Here is an 18,138-nt window from a genome sequence, read left to right on the forward strand (position 1 = left end):
AGGCAGGGGGAATAGAGAAACTGACTGCAGCACTATCATTACCCCAGCCTACCCATCAGCTCTCCTGAGATGAGTGGGTGTGCTTACAAGATCACCCCAATTTCACAGTTGTGAAGAGTGCCACCCCTATTGCCCACATTCGCTTCTCTTTTTTTCCCCCTCCACTATGCCAGACCTGTTGGACTCCTTTTCATGTCTTTGCGAAGTGGGCAGGTATAATCTCAGTTTCCTTCCACTTCTTAGTGCCAACATAGAAAATCTGTGGCTTTTCTCGCTTCTCTCCCCTGAATTATCTTTCCATCTCTTCTTCTTTCACCCCGTCTTTTGTCTCCCCGCTCTCTCGTTTTCTGCTCCCTTTCATTCTCAACCCCGTTTTCTCTCTCTGCCTGGTAATCGAGTGAGAGATTCCGTGACTCTGTGACTCCCCCTTATTGTCAGATATCAAACAGTGCGGCTTTGTGGATTACCATGAGAAGCTGATAATGACATGATAGAGGCGTGATATTTCAAACAAAATTGAGTGTCAATTGCCTGCATCGTCTAGGCAACACAAGTGTCTGCTCTGCGGCAGCCAGACAGGAAATAAGGCCAATCTATTTCCTTTGCTTCATATCAAACCTCTCTCCTCTCCCCCTTTTATAAGACTGTAATGGGTCCAGCTCAAAGAGAAGAAGAGAGGGGGCCTGCCAAGAGCAACAGTTACATTCTCTCTCTCTCTCTCTCTCTCTCTCTCTCTCTCACACACACACACACACACACACACACACACACACACACACACACACACACACACACACACACACACACACACACATAATGTACATGTATTCTCACATTTGCAGACAGCTTGCACTCCTGAATATAAAAATGTATTAGAAGGCATTAAAAATAAAAGGTGCCCTCATCTTACCACCCCATTCCCAAACATATGTATACATTCATATTCTCCCCCTGCTCTTGAAGTTTTTACTCCTCATGCTGGTGTGCTACTAACCGTGAATTTAGGGCAGTGAAAATGCACTGCAGTTTGAGCAATTAAAAAGTGACACCTAAACCTAGTGGATCGACCAGTGAGATTCTCTAATGCCTGGCTTTAGGTGCCGCTGCACTTGAGAGTCTTTCAGAACCAGACTACTGCAGAGTACAGGATTCAGTCTGTGTGTGTATATTTGGGAAGGGATTCTCCCTCCCTCTGGGATGTCATCATCTTCTCATCACTGGGTCTCTGGCGTGTGACTGAGTGTTTCCATCGAGCACGTTTCCATGATGTTGTCTGAGCGAGCGAGTTTGCGTCTAGCACATATTAGTGACCGCGAGAGAGTCACCGGTTAAATGTTGTCAGCTTGCCTCTCACTTCCCTATTGAATAATTAATCTGAGTTTCAATTGCACATAATCGCTTTGAAATATACACGAGTGAACTCACAGGCACACAAACACACATGCGCCGGCACAGTCAGAAGCAGAGTTTAGGGCTAAAAAGTCCAGCAGCAGGCTAGTGATATAAATAGCTGTTGTTTGTGGAAGGGACTGCTGGCAGAAGCAGCAGTGACACTGTGGAGCAGACCACAGGGACTCTGATGTGCTTGGTGGCCTGAAGCGAGCCCTCTGCCTCTCAGATCAGCTCTACCACCAACTGTGTAAAAGCTTTGACTGGCCTCCTTCATATGTGACAGCCTTAAACAAATACAACAAAGCCACATTCTATTAAGCCTACACTGCAGAAGATCCTTAAAGGTCCTTAAACTTAAGCCTCTGAACTGACATGTGGGATGTTTTTATATGACACGTCTAGTAAAAGCCCCAAAATACAGAAAACTCAATTCTCAGCCATCTGTGTTCTTTAGATTTCAACTATCCAAATACATTATAAAGAATGTATCTCATACAATACAAATGCATTACCACATCACAGCAGCCCTACCCAGCAGCCTTGACCCACACCAGTTTGCCTACAGAGCAAACCGATCGACAGAGGACGCCATAGCAACAGCACTCAATGTAGCATTAACACATCTGGAGAGGCAAGGAAGCTATGTGCGTATGCTCTTTGTGGATTATAGCTCGGCATTTAATACCATTCTTCCATACAAACTGGACGCCAAGCTAAAAGACCTAGGGCTTCCTCACAGCACCTGTAAGTGGATCAATAGCTTCCTCACCGACCGCAGACAGAGAGTGAGAGTGGGACGTTACACATCTCCAGCCCTAAATCTAAGCACTGGGTCGCCACAGGGCTGCGTGCTTAGTCCACTGCTCTACTCGCTTTATACACACGACTGCACCCCCGCCCACCAGAGCAACACCATTGTAAAGTTCGCAGATGACACTACTGTGGTGGGGCTCATATCTGGGGGAGATGAGTCTGCCTACAGAGATGAGGTGGAGCGGCTGTCTTCATGGTGCAAGGATAACAACCTTCTCCTAAACACGAAAAAGACCAAAGAACTCATAATTGACTACAGAAGACACAAGACAGAAATCCAACCACTAATCATCAGCGACGACTATGTGGAGAGGGTGGCAGACTTCCGCTTCTTGGGAGTCAGCATAGAGGGAAACCTATCCTGGAGTGTGAATACCTCTGAGCTACTGAAAAAGACACAACAGAGACTGTACTTTCTGAGAGTGCTTAGGAAGAACAACATCACACAGAGACTGCTGGTATCTTTCTACAGAGCCTCCATCGAAAGCATACTAACGTACTGCATAGGCATATGGTACGCTAGCTGCACAGTGGCTCAGAGGAAAGCACTCCAGGGAGTAATCAACGCTGCCCAAAGGACAATCGGCTGCCCTCTCCTCAAACTGAAAGACCTACACAGTTCCCGCTGCCTCAAAAGAGCCCATAACATCATAAAGGACACCTCACACCCTGGACACTCCATGTTCGAACTGCTGCCTTCAGGTAAACGGTATAGAACAACATACACAAGGACTAACAGACTCAAACACAGTTTCTACCCAATTGCAATATCATGTCTCAATGCTACTAAAAGTAGATGACTTTCATTGCCCCTGTTGTCATTTGTGCCCTTGATGTTGGAATGCTTTCAGACATGTTTTGTTGGATGCGCTAACAAATTGACTGAGTGATTGATTGTTTGAGTGATATATCAACTAGGTCGTATGTTGAGTGTCTGTATGGGGCCTTAGGCCTGGATTGCTTGGGTGTATTTACTGTATGAGAACACTGTATTTTATATGTATTTCTATCTTTTATATCATATCTATTATAGTTTTTAAGTATTTATCTTTCGTGATGTTGCACTGACCGGAGACATCTTTCAATTTCATTGTACTTGTGACAATGACAATAAAGAATATTCTATTCTATTCAATATAACAAAAGGATGATAAAGCAGGCATATCTTGGGTGCTTGACACCCTCTACTACCAGACTGACACCCCATTCCACCTCACGTGCTCACAGAGTCCCAATTGAAACATCATCACCAGTAATGGGAGGAATAAATATTCATAAGGGTGGGAATAGAGAAACCCAAGATTAGGGTAATATGCCTTTCATTGTTCTTTCCCTTTCCTTTTGCCAGCGCTTCCTCTATATCTCTGTATCTTGTTATGCATGTTATGGTGTTGGATAATCTTGGCTAATTCCTCAAGCTACCTCTGATAACTTCATCAAAGTGTGTCTGTTTGCTTGCAGAGAACGTGGCAGCATGCTACTCTGTTTATTTCTCACCTCTCCCAAATTGCAAATTAGCAGGTTTGATATGTGCAGGAGTTTGGGCCACACTCCAATTAAGATTGGATTGTTTTTGTGAAGAGGCCCTCCCTCTCTCCCCCTCCTGCTCTCCCTTCCCTTTTCTGCTTGGCACCAGGTCTACTGATATCTCATCCATAACAGGCCTGAACTGGGGCAGAGCATGGCTTAAACCAACAAAGGACTATATTGATTTATAGGGTCTCCCGTGATGGGCTTATTGGCCTACACCTCAAAGCCACAGAGGGCACAGGGCCATGAATCACAGCTTCAGAAAACACACAAGCGCACAACAGGTAAGAATATTACACTGCAGTGTTGCTAACAATGTGATTACAACTCTCTCCCGTTTTCTGTCCCGACCACATTTACTTTCATCACGTCTTAAAGGACGGAGTGGGTGGTAATTGGAGCTTATTTTGAATATGGCACCACAGAAACAAAGCAAAGACAGACGAACATGCCTATTTACATCGTGTTACCGTGCACCCAAACACAAGGACAGAGGGAATTGCAAATTGTGTAAGGAGGAGGTAAAGGAAAACAGAGAGTAACAGAAAGAGTGAGAGAATGAGCGTGCCTGGACAGAGAGAAAATACCTTGGTAAGGTTCAGGGAGTTTAAAGAGCTCAGCCAAAGAAGGAGCTCCTGTCCTCTCTGGCTCCAACACACACAAACACACACATACACGCACATATACCCTCAAGGCCATTCTGTTACACCTGGTCACCTTTATCCCTTTTAGTCCTCTACACCCCACCCCTGCTTTTGAACACACACACCAAAAACACATACATAACATCCATTCTCCTAATTCACATCACCACCAAGGCACACATAGCAGCACCCTGTGCCTAACACACAGCTCCGCTGGCTATCTCCCTCAGCAGATATAACTAATTATTCCAAATCTACTCTGTCAGGTTGTCTGATCCTCTGGGGCCTCAGTTTAATTCTCTCTCTCCCTCTGTCTGTCTCTCTCCCTGTGTGTCATTGGTTCGCTCTCAGTCATAAGCCACAAAAAGACCAAGAATCTGCGCCAGATGACCTCCCAAGTAAAAACATAAACAGAGCGACTACCCATAAAAACACATATAGCATCACAACAGCTGAAGTTCATGACTTTCTTTGTGAAACCAGACTATTCAACATAACTGCCAAAATGTAAGTTCGATTTTTAAAAAAAAATGCACAACACAATAAAAATCGGGGATCGAGCCTTGCGCTCTGAGCAACTTTGAAAAATCACAATTATTGCATGACATCATCCAGCATACAATCCAAGGGACTTATGCACCTATTCAAATGCTTAGTCCCTCTGTTGGCACTTGATGTTGGCACCCATGTCAGGCTTTAGAGCTAAATAACAGGCCAATATGCCAGGCTTTCCAGCAGCACACCCTGAAAGCCTGTGGAGAAACTATTCGTCCCAATGAGCTCTAAAGGCAAATGGAAGCTCATAAACAGAGACTCGACTGTATAGACTTTGCATTTTATCTTTCAGCAGTTTCCCCCTTTTATGAGCCAGGGATCTCTATAACAGGAGGGAGAAAGGGAGGGATAAGCAGGATGAGAGGATGGCAGAAAGAGTGAGAGAGAGAAAGGATGACAGTAAGGATGCAAAGAAAGAAGATGATGGCAGAAAGAGAAGAAGAATAAGAATGAGGTAGAGGTTGGGAGAATGAGATAGAGGAGTGCTGGGGTCACAAATCTTGCTGCTATTCTAGTACGTGACATCTTCGCTCGTTTGCGGCTGCTCATTAACAAACAATACTGCTGTGAAATTGGTTTAATGACAAAGTAATAAAATTGCTATTCTGCTCACAGATGGCCTCAGGCGCAGGGAGATTCTAGCAGGCTTACTGTGGCTGCCCGTGTGCATTAAGCTGCTTGTTCATGAAAACAGCATCCTACACTTTCTTTCTCACTATCATCAACCCTTTTTTTCTTTTTAAGTTCTTTCTCTTCTTACAAATGAAATAAATTAACCTACTTTTCTGCCTTGTTTTCTCCTTGAATTCTCCCTCTCCCACACTCTCACCCTCTTTCTCTCTCTCTAGTGGATTCTTTTCCTCGCTCTTTCTCTCTCTCTTTCTCTCGATCTCTCCCCAGTTCTCACCCCTAGTACAGAAATTACCATCTTAAAATAAAAAAAGGGGGGCCTGCCCACGCAAACGCAGCTCGACTTCATTTCAAAAGCAGAGCCCTTGTTATTAAACGACCCACCAATAAAAACCAAGCCGTTGAGGAATAAAAGAGCCAAAAGGAGCAGAGAAGTACAAAGACCTCCCTCCTCCCATCTCTCTCTAATGCTTTCTCTGTAATGCCTCTTTTAGCTCTTTGCCGCTCTATCTTGCCTGGTCTGGCTTCGTTCTTCTTGCATGCCGTCTGCGCTTTGGAGAATCTTGAGCTTGCAATGGGAAAACAAGTTAAAAAAGGCATTCGTTTTCGTGCACGATCAGCCGACATTGCCAGTTTTTGTGAAAGTACCACCTGTTTTCCATAACTCATACAGAGGTGGGCACTGGGTTGCTTCATAGCCTCGTTGGGTGTCCATACCATGCTACGAGTCAGCGTGCCCCCAGTGCCTGATAAAAATGTTAGTGAGCCCTGTTAATCACAGTGAGAATTTCAGCAGGGCTAATGTACTCACATATACTGTGAGAGCACGGTGGCACACATTAGTGTCAGCTGTTTAAGACTCCCATGGCTTAAACTGTGAGTAAAGCATGTGTCTAGATGGTGCAGTTAACAGATATTTGGATCTGTAACAACCGCTGAACAAAATGAAAAAGAAAATGAAACCTGCTACGAAAAAAGAGCCCGTTCTGTTCTAATCTTGCCAATAGTGAGAATATGTTTTTCTAAATGTGTTTCTTCCTCCAAAACAGATGAAACAGGATTATTATTACAGCATCAAGAAAGCAGCCAGATCAAATGAACTTAGCGGGTAGAGGGTGTTGGTAGGGGGGATGGCACTCGGGATCCGACAACAGAGTCAATTCTGCTAATTAACTGCCAATTAGCGGTCCCTAAATGAGAGGGATCATGATGCCTGTGTTGGCAGCACCCCGATAGTCTCTCTTTTTAGTTAGACACACATATACACTCATGCTTGCACACACAGATACACCAGAGAGACACACACACACACGCAGCCACAACCTCTCCACACTCTGGCTGTATATTTAGAAAGCCAGGGGCATGAGATGGCCACTGCTGGGAGTCCCTGGTTGCAGCCAAAAAAAGGCATGACATTTCCATCTGGGTCAAAGTTAGACAGATAACCAGCAACTTCAGTCAACTAGCCCACCAATGTTGTAGAAAAGAAGAGATAGAAAAGTAGGGAGTGGGCAGTGAGCAGAGTACGGGGTGGGGGTTGGGGGGACCTCAAAAGCCTCTGTGTGAGATTCATGAGACGTAAATACTTATAAAGAATGTGGAAAAACAGGCGGCTAGGCCAGTTTCATAACTTTATGTTACATTTGGAAAATATTAGTTATTATTTTGCATTTCATAATGGGCGTCGCTGCCAAACCAGAGAATCATAAAATCGTATAAAATCGTAAAAGGCAGTGTTCCTAAGTGTCTCTTTGGCCCGAGAAAGGGGGATGGAAAATGCTTTCTAAGTGGAGGAACAAATTTGCTTTTGCTTTTTCTCTTTCGTGTTTTCAGACACCACAAACAAATGTTAACATTTTGCACATGAACCTTCAGTGCAGCCACTTTGTATCGCCGCCGAGTGATTTAAAGTCTGTAAAATCTAGAGGTGATCCAGGATGAGTTGATCTGAATGGGAATGGGGAACCTGCTGTGAAGAGAGCTACAGATCAGTCAGTTTAGAGCCATCTAAATTCAGTTTATCTGCATGCTGTGCCACAGCAGAGCACAATCGGGGGTCATAATCGGGATTCTATATAGATAGGGTAAAGTTCAAAAGGCATATAATTGTAATGACTTTTGATTTTTTATTTGCTTATTTATTTAATGTATTTTTTATTTTATTTGTGGCATTCTTTCAAGATCCTGTTTCAGTCCTGTTTAGCTTATTTCCCCAGTGCACCTGCCTGCTCAGTTACTCGACATATGAATGACATTGGTCGCACATAACGCAGTTTGCTGGCTTAGTCAGAGCACATCCTTCTGTTCTTAAAACAGAGTAATTAAACATATTATTGCTAATACAGTACATGTACAGTTATTTGTTGGCGACTGTTCAAGGTCAAAAAAAAAAGAGAAAACAATCAGTGCACCACACTCCACACTGAACTGCCACAGAGATTGAGCCTATTTCATCTCCTCAGTGGGCACAGGCTGCTTGGCGCCGTTGTCTGGCGGATATCCTTCCCTTATCATGTGACCTGTGCTCCGACAGGGGGCAAAGGTTGGCTGCGATCCGCCTCTGTGTCTTAATAACTCACTCATTGTATTCCTTTCTGCCGCTAATTGGAGCCTCTCCTCACTGTGTGTGTGTTTGTGTGTTTGTGCATGTAGTCTCCCCTGGGCTGTAGAGAGGAGGCAGACAAGTAAAAATAGAGTGTGGCTTAGTGCCCTCTTTATTGTTATTAGTGGTCCAGTGGCACAGCAGTCAGTTATCATCGATGCCAACAAATGACATATTCGCTCTCTGATTTGTTCTGCACCCCCACCCCCACCCGACTGCAACCCAACCCCCCCCCCCCTCACTCAGCCATGGAAATGGCCAACTGGCTGCCTGCGAGATGAGGGAATAATGACGGGCCGATTTCCTTCCTTTTTTTAGATGCCATTTCTTTCAGTCATCTGTCATCGGCATCATCTCTCAGGCCCATGTAATAACCCTGTGTGTGTAGTTACATGCCGCCTGTGTGAGCGCGCGCGTACCCGTTGGTGCTGTGGTAAATAACGGCAGGACAGTCGGTGTGTGTGTGTGTGTTTATGGCAGAGAGCGAGGGCACATCGTGCTGGGTGTGATGCTGAGACATGAAAGGATTCGGTCAGGCTCCATTTAGTTCAGAATGATAGCAGGACACTGGGAGCTGCTGAGGAAGGCAAATTTGCCGCCAGACACTGTAAACTCTAAATGCTTCTTTAGCTTATGAACACCTGTCTGCCATTTCACCTACTTCGCTATCCCAGAATGCCATGTGTGACATGGCCCTCACCTTTTCCTGCAATCTTAAACAAATGCAATTACATATCAGACCACTCCCACGTTCTCTTAGCATGACGCCTGCTGTCTCAAATGTAAGCAGGGCAAACAAAACCCCACACTATCTAATGGTCAACTAATGGTGTCCTGACACACTGTATACTCATACACATCTCTGAAGTTCCCATTAGTAATAATGCACATACAAACACACCTTTGAACGCAGGGGAAACTATTAACAGGATAATCAAGTCTTTCCTCTCATAAGCTCAACACCAGAGCAATGAGATTGTGGACTTTAACCCTTTCCTTTGCCCTTATTAACATCAAACAGCTGTTGGCGTGTGGGCTACAAACAGGTGAGGCTGTTTTCTCTTCTTATATATTCTCGAGTTAGACTCCGCCGGAGTATCAGAGTGTGGCGCTGAGACAAAAGGGTTTAAACCAGTTGAGTTTTGCTTTCTGCCTGCACAGGTGAGCTCCAGGTAAATGTAAAGCTAGGTGTCATTTGGAGGGGATGGTGCTGGGAGGTTTGATGGGGCAAAAGGGGAGAGAGTGAGATGCACTGTCTATTGACTATCACACAGTGCACCGTTGTGCCCTCGCTGGGCTGCGATTGTGCCGGCGGACAAAGCCCTGATTCAGCACATCCTTTCCCCGAGGGAGAGCTCTGGAAACCGAAGACGGCGGCCATCCCCTCCCTATTCCCCCCAATCATCCTTTGCTTCTTTTCCCCCCTGTCTGTCGCTATCTCTCTCTCTCTCCCTCTCTCTGGTCAGTAACATGGCAGTAACCATGCATCAAAGGGAATAACAGAACAATGCAAGGGACCAGCCAGGAATTTGAGGGGGTTTTTTTGAAACAGGAATTTCATATGGCTAAGTTCTGTCATATCTGGGGTGAATGATCTGAGCAGCCACTGGACCAAATATCAAAGAGAAAAACAAAAAGGTCAGACATTTAACTATAACTCGCTACCTAGCCTAGATAGTAAAAAGTGGAAAACTTCTGCACCTTCTTCTCACCTTTCCCTTACTGTAACATAGCCAGTAACGTGGCAGAGTCACCCAGGCCTCCCGACATCAGCCGGGATGCACCACAGATACACTAATGGACTCCAAGCCTCTTCAGTAACTGGTATGTATTTTATAAGAGGCCTGGTGTAAAGTTAATACAGCTCTGTGATCATCTGTGATTATGCATCTGTGTGCGTATGCTCAAGGATGTTACACAGTGCAAGATGCTTTCAGACCAAATGGATGGCTTGAATTTCATGGCCAATGAGAAGGCAGGGACTCGTCTCAGATCTATCTCTGTCTATGTCTCTGTCTATTTCTCTCTCCTCCCAGGTTAGCAGAGTATTTCTGCATTAATCACCATGACACAGGCAAGGCAACTCAATTTTCTGCTCCTGTAGGTAAGGTGCATGGCGTCCCGAAACGGTGGCACGAGGCATGAAACAGGCAAGCGGGGGCTAATCTTTGGTTACTAGTGTAATTGAAATGCTATCCACACTGTAGGGTGCATTAAAGTCTGATAACACCGGTTCCTGTGGCCAATTTAAGTAGCTTGACTTCCCCTGGCTAGAAGGGAATAAAGCAAAGGGTGAGAAAGAAGGGGAGAGAAAGAGAGAGGGAGCGAGCGAGAGAGAGAGAAACGAAGGAGACAGAGTATGTCAGATAGTGGGGGGGAGCACGAGGGAGGGGGCTGATAGATAAGGCCGACAAACCAGGCTAATTCTCCAGGCATGTTTCTCATTGTGATCCAGGAAAAATGAGAAAAAAATGAATCACAGAACCAAAAAATCAATTGACCCTCGGGTGGCTTGTCAGGCTGCGAGTCTGATAAACCTAAAAGCTTCGTTAATGTCAGCCTGCCTGTACCCAACAGATAGAGCACTTTGTAAATGAACCCGCTTTGATAAATATATTAAGGAAAGCTGTGAATAAAAGGCACAGACTTGTCATTTGTAAATAGAACCCCCGCTACATGGAATTAGAATGATAAAATGGGGTTCCATATAATTAAGTTTGTGTAAGACCTGAAATCCGTGCAAATACCTTCCCGGAATTTTGAAAGGAAGCTGTCAGTTCAATTAATCTGAACATCACCCTGAGAATGTACTGAACAAAATTAAGCTGCAGATAAAACCTGGGCTAGTATTTTGATAAGTAATTCCTGTATCATTTCTTTGCTTCTGTGATCATTTTATTTAATCCACCACCCCCAGTTATGTGCTAAGCCATCTACAAAGGCCCTGCTGGCCAGGCCACCAAAACCTTAATCCACCATATAGCTGGTGTAAAATGGGGAGGGGGTGGAAAGGCAGTTTTGCCTTTTGTGGGGGCACCAGTGGCGGTGGTAGGTATGGTTTTGGATGAAGGGGTGGGGTGGGTGTGGGGGCTGTAGGGGTAGCTTATGATCAGTGCCTGTCTCCCTTAAATATATCCCAGTGAATACATGTGCATCAAACCACAAAGACCACTGACTTAGCCGCGGAACACTTTACAGATAACACCGGAACATCCTGGTAGCTTACATATAATAATGTTACAAAGGTTGTCTGTGTGTATGTCTATGTGTGAACCTCTGCATGTGTCTGTGAGCGATGGGGAGGGATGTACATAAACGGTTTTCACACTTTAGGAGCATTAGTCGTCTTGGCTGATGGGGAGAGGGAGGCGAAGGCTTTTGAAAATAAAAGGCAGAGCGATGCTGGTGGTGGAGATAGGGCAAGCGGAAATCTTGACTCACCAGTTGTTTACTTGCAAGATGGTGAGGCCCGTGTCTTGGGCTAGCTGCTTCTTCTGCTCTTCAGAAGGGTATGGGTGCTGCAGGAGCAAGCAGAGAGAGAGAAACAAACACATACATGAGCCTCTTTGACATACAGATTAGCATAAATATCCATGCATGTAAGCACTCGTATAGCGAAGCGCTGGAAAACGAACACGTGCTTCGAGTCAAGTTCATGGCTGTTGCTTATTACTGTATCTATTCAATATGTTCCTGTGTTTGTTGCATTGTGTAACTTAAGACTGGACCTTCTCATGACCTCCACCCAATGCTGCCTCTTGCACATTATAGACATTCACACCATACACGTGTCCACACCCACGCATACATACACACACACACACACCTACACACACACACAAACACACACGCACAGTTTAGTGCAAAACCTGTAGGAGCTGGCCAAACAAGTTTGTTAACACTGTCACCAGTGATAACCCCCATTCTTTATCCCCACCCTGCCTACACAAAAACAACATATAGCACACCTCCAGAAAGAAAAGACACTTATGACCATACACACTTTGACAAACATGACTTTCCAGTAGGCCTAAGCCATATATTGTGGTGTCTGAGAATCCTTTTATAACATACCGGCACAGCAACAGATTGAGTGGGTGAAGATTTGTGGAGAATACATTTATCTTTCCTTGAATGTCTGACATGTATCCCGGTGGTGGCTCTTTCATAGAGAGCAGCTGAAAAGAGACTAATGCTAAAAGAAGAGAATGCTGTGAAATGTGCTCCACAGATATGCCAAGATTTTTACCTGAAAATGTAATTCTCCAACAAGGTCTGCAATGATACTATTTGTGTCAGGTCCAATCTAGAGAACATTGGCTGATATAAATGGCAGACCTTGGGCTGCCTTGCTCCCCCTGGGCCTGCTATGAAGCATGACAAAACAACAGTGATCGCTGGTGACAGATGTCTTTAAGGGCCAGATTAGGAGACGGGGCGCACGCAAACGAAACAAATGAGACACTATGTGTTTCATTCAGCCGGTGTAAACAGAAAGCATGCATGCACACAAGCACGTGCAAACAGAAATGCAAATAGACAGATGAAAATTATTCATAGACCTGACACCTACAAATCAAAACACACACACACAAATCCTTTTTGAGGTGATGTTTATAACTCCCCCTCCCCCCAAAAAGAAAAATACCTTAAATCTTCAAAACTTTAATTTGATTGTTTCAGTTCCTTTCCGGGTATATGCTCATTGAGCACATTTCACAGCTGGCAATGTATGCCCAGCTCGTGTTAATTGAATTGAATTTTAACTTGAAATGATAGCAGTTGCTCAAGAAGCATTTTCTCATTTACCGCTGTAATAATTTATATGAGAAGTCATATCAGCAGAGAAGGAGATTCCTCCTTTCAGGTAGCCCTGCCTGTTTAAATGTAGTCTGTTTTAATTAAAGAAGGGATGAAAAAATGGTTTGAGGAATGTGCACAATTAATAACAAACAAGGCTGAGATTGGACAAATAATGACTCCCGGCTGCAGAGGGGGATTAATCTGATTTGTACTTGTGTACTTAGTCCCTTTTAATATGCTAAAATCATTAACAAAGGAAAGATGATAATGCTTGCATAGAAATACATTTTTTGATTGCCAGGTGTTGACATTTCCTTGGCTACCGGAGACAGAGTTGCCAAGGTATTGTGTGTGTGTGTGTGTATGCACATTTGTGTGTGTCTCTGTGTAAACATTTTCAAGAGAAGCCACAGGGTGCACAAGATACAAGCTCTATTTTATATATATATACATATTATATATATATCCTTTTTTTTAATCCATTTTTCCTTTTAAGTATACACTATATAAACCTCGAGTATGCAAATGCGCCTAAAAACCTACACAAGTAGAGAGCTGGCTAAAGATGATGTCGTATGGAAGTGTGGAGATAGGAGCAGCCTAAATTGGAAATGGGAGTGGGTCATTTACATTGTATTAAGGCTTCCTCAGCCTCTCAGCCCCAGACCCGGTCATCAATCGCCTACTGTCAGCCAGAGCGCGCTCTAGCCTGGTGATAAATACGCTGGCCAGCGGCACGGCTCGTCCAACAGCCACCACGTAATGAATGGTTTGAACAAACAAGAAAGATGTCTCATCAAGGAGAGTGGGGATGTTAAAGCCCCCCTCGCACACAAAACCCCTGAGTAAGGAGATTTACTCTGACCGCATAGACAAGAAAAAAAAAATCCTATTTCGTTCAGCTCATACCTCTTCCCCTCCTTACTTATACCTCCCTGTGTCAGATGATCACCCCCTGCAATCTTAATACTTGTAAGCATTCGCCCATAGGCACTGCTGAGCGTACACACAGAGAAACAAATCTAAACGCAAACAGACTGCAACATACAAACAGCATGAGTACATAATCAGTCTCTTCTCTTCATCTCTGCTCGGCATTCTTTGTCTTGCATTTGTTGCTGACCCTCCATGCCCGACATATGTGTGATTTTTTTATGAATTAGAATGCAAACCAGACCTGGCGACACACACACACACACACACACACACACACACACACACACACACACACACACACACACACAAACATAAACACACAGACATAAGAAACAAGCTGACATGGTGGGCCTAGTGGTTACAAGTCTGGAGTAGCTGTGAAATTGGAGAATGGTTGATTGTTAACTGCCACAAAAAATACATATATATATATATATATATATATATATATAAACACCCAGCACGCCCCTGCGGGCGGTTTATCCTTCAAGCTCGGGTCCTCTACCAGAGGCCTGGGAGCTTGAGGGTCCTGCGCAGTATCTTAGCTGTTCCCAGGACTGCGCTCTTCTGGACAGAGATCTCCGATGTTGTTCCCGGGATCTGCTGGAGCCACTCGCCTAGCTTGGGAGTCACCGCACCTAGTGCTCCGATTACCACGGGGACCACCGTTACCTTCACCCTCCACATCCTCTCGAGCTCTTCTCTGAGCCCTTGGTATTTCTCCAGCTTCTCGTGTTCCTTCTTCCTGATATTGCTGTCATTCGGAACTGCTACATCGATCACTACGGCCGTCTTCTTCTGTTTGTCTACCACCACTATGTCCGGTTGGTTAGCCACCACCATTTTGTCCGTCTGTATCTGGAAGTCCCACAGGATCTTAGCTCGGTCATTCTCCACCACCCTTGGGGGCATCTCCCATTTTGACCTCGGGACTTCCAGGTTATACTCGGCACAGATGTTCCTGTACACTATGCCGGCCACTTGGTTATGGCGTTCCATGTATGCCTTGCCTGCTAGCATCTTGCACCATGAGCTATATATATATATATATATATATATATATATATATATATATATATATATATATATATATATATATATATATATATATATATATATATATATATATATATGGCAAAATCTTGAATGCAAAGTGATTGGAAAAAAAAAAAGTCCAATGTGTATCTTCCTGGATATGTCCCTCTCTACCATCAGCGGATGTATGACATGAGTATTTAATGGAAGGAACACAAACACAGTGGAAGATCAAAGATGGTATTGATAACCTCCCCACTGGCTTTGGAACCACTCAATATGTTCAGTTACAAACACCACAGCCAATATCCTTAAAAGAAGATTGACCACAAAATGTAAAGCAGTCTATAAATAATTAGAGGCAGACATGAGCAGTTTCAATTTGTTGTCCCGGCAGCGCGAGTCTCGGTTCGAAACAACCCCGTTAATTATTCTGAAACCTGTTAATGGAACAGGGCACATTATCCTGATGGGCACATGTTGTCTAGCTCCTGCAGTCTGACCTTAAAAAAAAACCCCACTCAGACAAACATCAACACAAACACCGATGCATACGCAGGTGGACCAAATTCTGTCTCTTCCTAAGAATTGAGCTGTGCTTGTACTTCTGTGTGTGTGTGTGTGTGTGTGTGTGTGTGTGTGTGTGTGTGTGTGTGTGTGTGTGTGTGTGTGTGTGTGTGTGTGTGATCGACTGCTGGCTAAATTACAGGGTTTGATGTGCTCTGTGCTCTCTGATAGTGCTGGATGTAATGGCCCCTGTGGTTGCTGAACATTACAAGCTGAGGTAGCTCTAGCATCTGCTGCGTACGGTCCTTGACCCCACCCTCACCCCCACCACCACCACCCGCCTGAATCCAGCTTAGCAGCTTGGCATTTCATTGTATGCAATAACCACATCTACCGCTGGACCCGTCTTAACTTGACACCACACCTTTTGCACACCTATCTACTCATCCAACATCCAGTTTGTCATATATCACTTTTGTGCTCTCCTGACACCTATATGCACCCATCATCAAATCCCGTGGCCCGGTCATTATCCCGGCTGTTCCGTACAACCCCCACCACTTTTCCTGCTCTGCGGCTTTCACTCTTCCCCCTGAACCTGCAGCTCCTTGCATGAGCTGCAGTTGGACCCCATTGATGAATTACATCATCAGTGTGTGACATGAGTTATAGAGGCAGGTCACAAGGTTACAGTGGCTTGCAAACCAATTCCATGCTAATGACTCACAGGAAATCAAAGGCCATTGGCTGTTTACCCTCAGTGCAATGACAACACAAAGAATATACTCGGGATCAATGGGGTGATTTAGCTTAACCTCTTTTTGATTTTCATGGTAACTTTAATTAATTTTTAAAAAAAAGCATTTGCTACACAGATACAGAACTTTTTCATGTGTTGGAGCCACTGGTGGACTTTATTGTGACTCTTCTGTATCTAAATTTACGGAAATATTGCATCTCAATATTTCCTTTCATATACGCCTTCCACACACTGATTGGAATCATATTTGTTTTTAATCAAAGTGACTGGAGGATGATAATAATATTCACTGTCAGAAATAAACGCAATCAAATATAGGAATGACATTTTAATATGGATTTGGCATTGAGCTGGGGTAAGATTGGCACATTTTAAATATCAAGTTGGCGCTGTTAATAATGTTACAATTGGCTTCTTTGACAAATGACAATGAGATTGAATGCATATCAGCATTACTGAGAGATCAAACAGATATGACAAATAAATCCAGTTGGAGTTTTTGAATCCTCGCGAGTGTTTACTATGCACACAGCCTACCTAATGGTTGGCTTTTTAGTCGCAGGTTTCTGACAGGTTTTGTGATTTATATTGAAGAATACAGTTAATTACGTCCATCTGTAGACATCAAATGGACGGGCACATGACAATTAAAAAGAGAAGTGCGTTCTATTTCTGAGAAATCAACTTTTCAAATTTGTCTGAATAAATGCAAAAAAAATTATTTGTGGTTGAATTTGGTAATAGTGAGTAGAAATTTGCAAGAAATTTGCAATTGGTAAATAATCCAGCTTTACTGTTTAAAAGATCAGTTTTATTTATGTAACTGATTCTAAATAACTGTGATGTTTTTAATGGACTCTGAAGTAAGAATAGCAAACTTGGGTATACATATGTGGGACTTTTGAAAGTTAAAAAAATGCTGTTGTCCTTCCCTACGTTCAAGCTCATCTCCAACTTTCTCTACTCTGTTCTCTCTTTCTCCCTGTTTTTGTGTGATTTGAGGGAAATGGAGGTGGGAGGCAGTTGAGGGTTATTTGGGTGTTTGCTTTATTTCACTGGGAACTACACTGCTTCCTGACAACAGTCTGAAAACAGGCAAGAATGCCACATGACTCAATGACTCAACCCTGCTGGTTTCCCTTTCTCTCTCGCTCTTGCTCTCACTCGACTACACACACAGGGATACTGCCAGCTTATAAACAGAACTCACATGACGCCAAACAACAAACCGCACGCACTGCATGCCAACCTCTGATAACAGCAAATAAAAGTACATCCATATCTACACCTCATACGATCTGCATTCAGAACATACCACTACACTTGTCTTGCTCTCGCTGCAAACTCCAAAGCTTCCACAGTAAGTATAAGGGCTCTCAGTGGACTGCCCTCTGACAGTAAAACAGTGATGATTGCAAATACAAGGTGGACTGGTGAGGCCTGCGGCATCTATTATAGAGCAAAAGGGCCCCCAGTCTGTCTGTCTGCCTCTCTGACTGGCTGGCTGGTTGGCAGTGTATCAGTACTACTACTGCTGTTGCTGCCACGGCCCCCCACAACAATCGCTGGCTGGGCTCCTGAAGCCAGCTCCTGGACCTCTGCCAGCAGCCTGTTTGCTCTACACCATTAATTTATGTTCACTGGAGACAGTGCAAGGTTGTAGAGAAGCTCTACGGCATAACTGCCCCGTTTGCCTGCCAAGCTCCAGCAAGAGTAAGAGCGGAATGAATGGAAGAGAGGGTGAGGAAATAACCCTGGAGGATGTGAAAGATATAGGCATCTGATTGTACCAAGCTCCATGAGGCTAAATAGCAATCACTCCCACACAATCCCAATGCACCTCCAGACTTAGCGATCGACCAACAAAAAGACTGCGATGTTTTAGGGTAACACCTCCAAATTCTATCATGCATAATGAAATGAAAGATATC

The 18,138-nt window shown here is 44.1% G+C and overlaps 1 protein-coding gene across 5 annotated transcripts in view; it reads right to left on the reverse strand.

The window, feature by feature from the left end:
* meis2a (Meis homeobox 2a) overlaps positions 1–18,138 on the reverse strand; it is a 79,407-nt gene that overhangs the window by 14,141 nt on the left and 47,128 nt on the right. For all 5 annotated transcript variants that reach the window (XM_085343401.1, XM_085343400.1, XM_085343398.1 and 2 more), the window contains exon 9: positions 11,608–11,684. In XM_085343401.1, the coding sequence (XP_085199527.1) occupies positions 11,608–11,684 (77 nt within the window). The remainder of the gene's footprint in view (positions 1–11,607; positions 11,685–18,138) is intronic.

This window comes from Diplotaxodon limnothrissa, linkage group LG19, assembly GCF_057381915.1.
Source record: "Diplotaxodon limnothrissa isolate DT_005_m linkage group LG19, D_limnothrissa_male_GT1.1, whole genome shotgun sequence".
In the NCBI taxonomy this organism is placed as follows: domain Eukaryota; kingdom Metazoa; phylum Chordata; class Actinopteri; order Cichliformes; family Cichlidae; genus Diplotaxodon; species Diplotaxodon limnothrissa.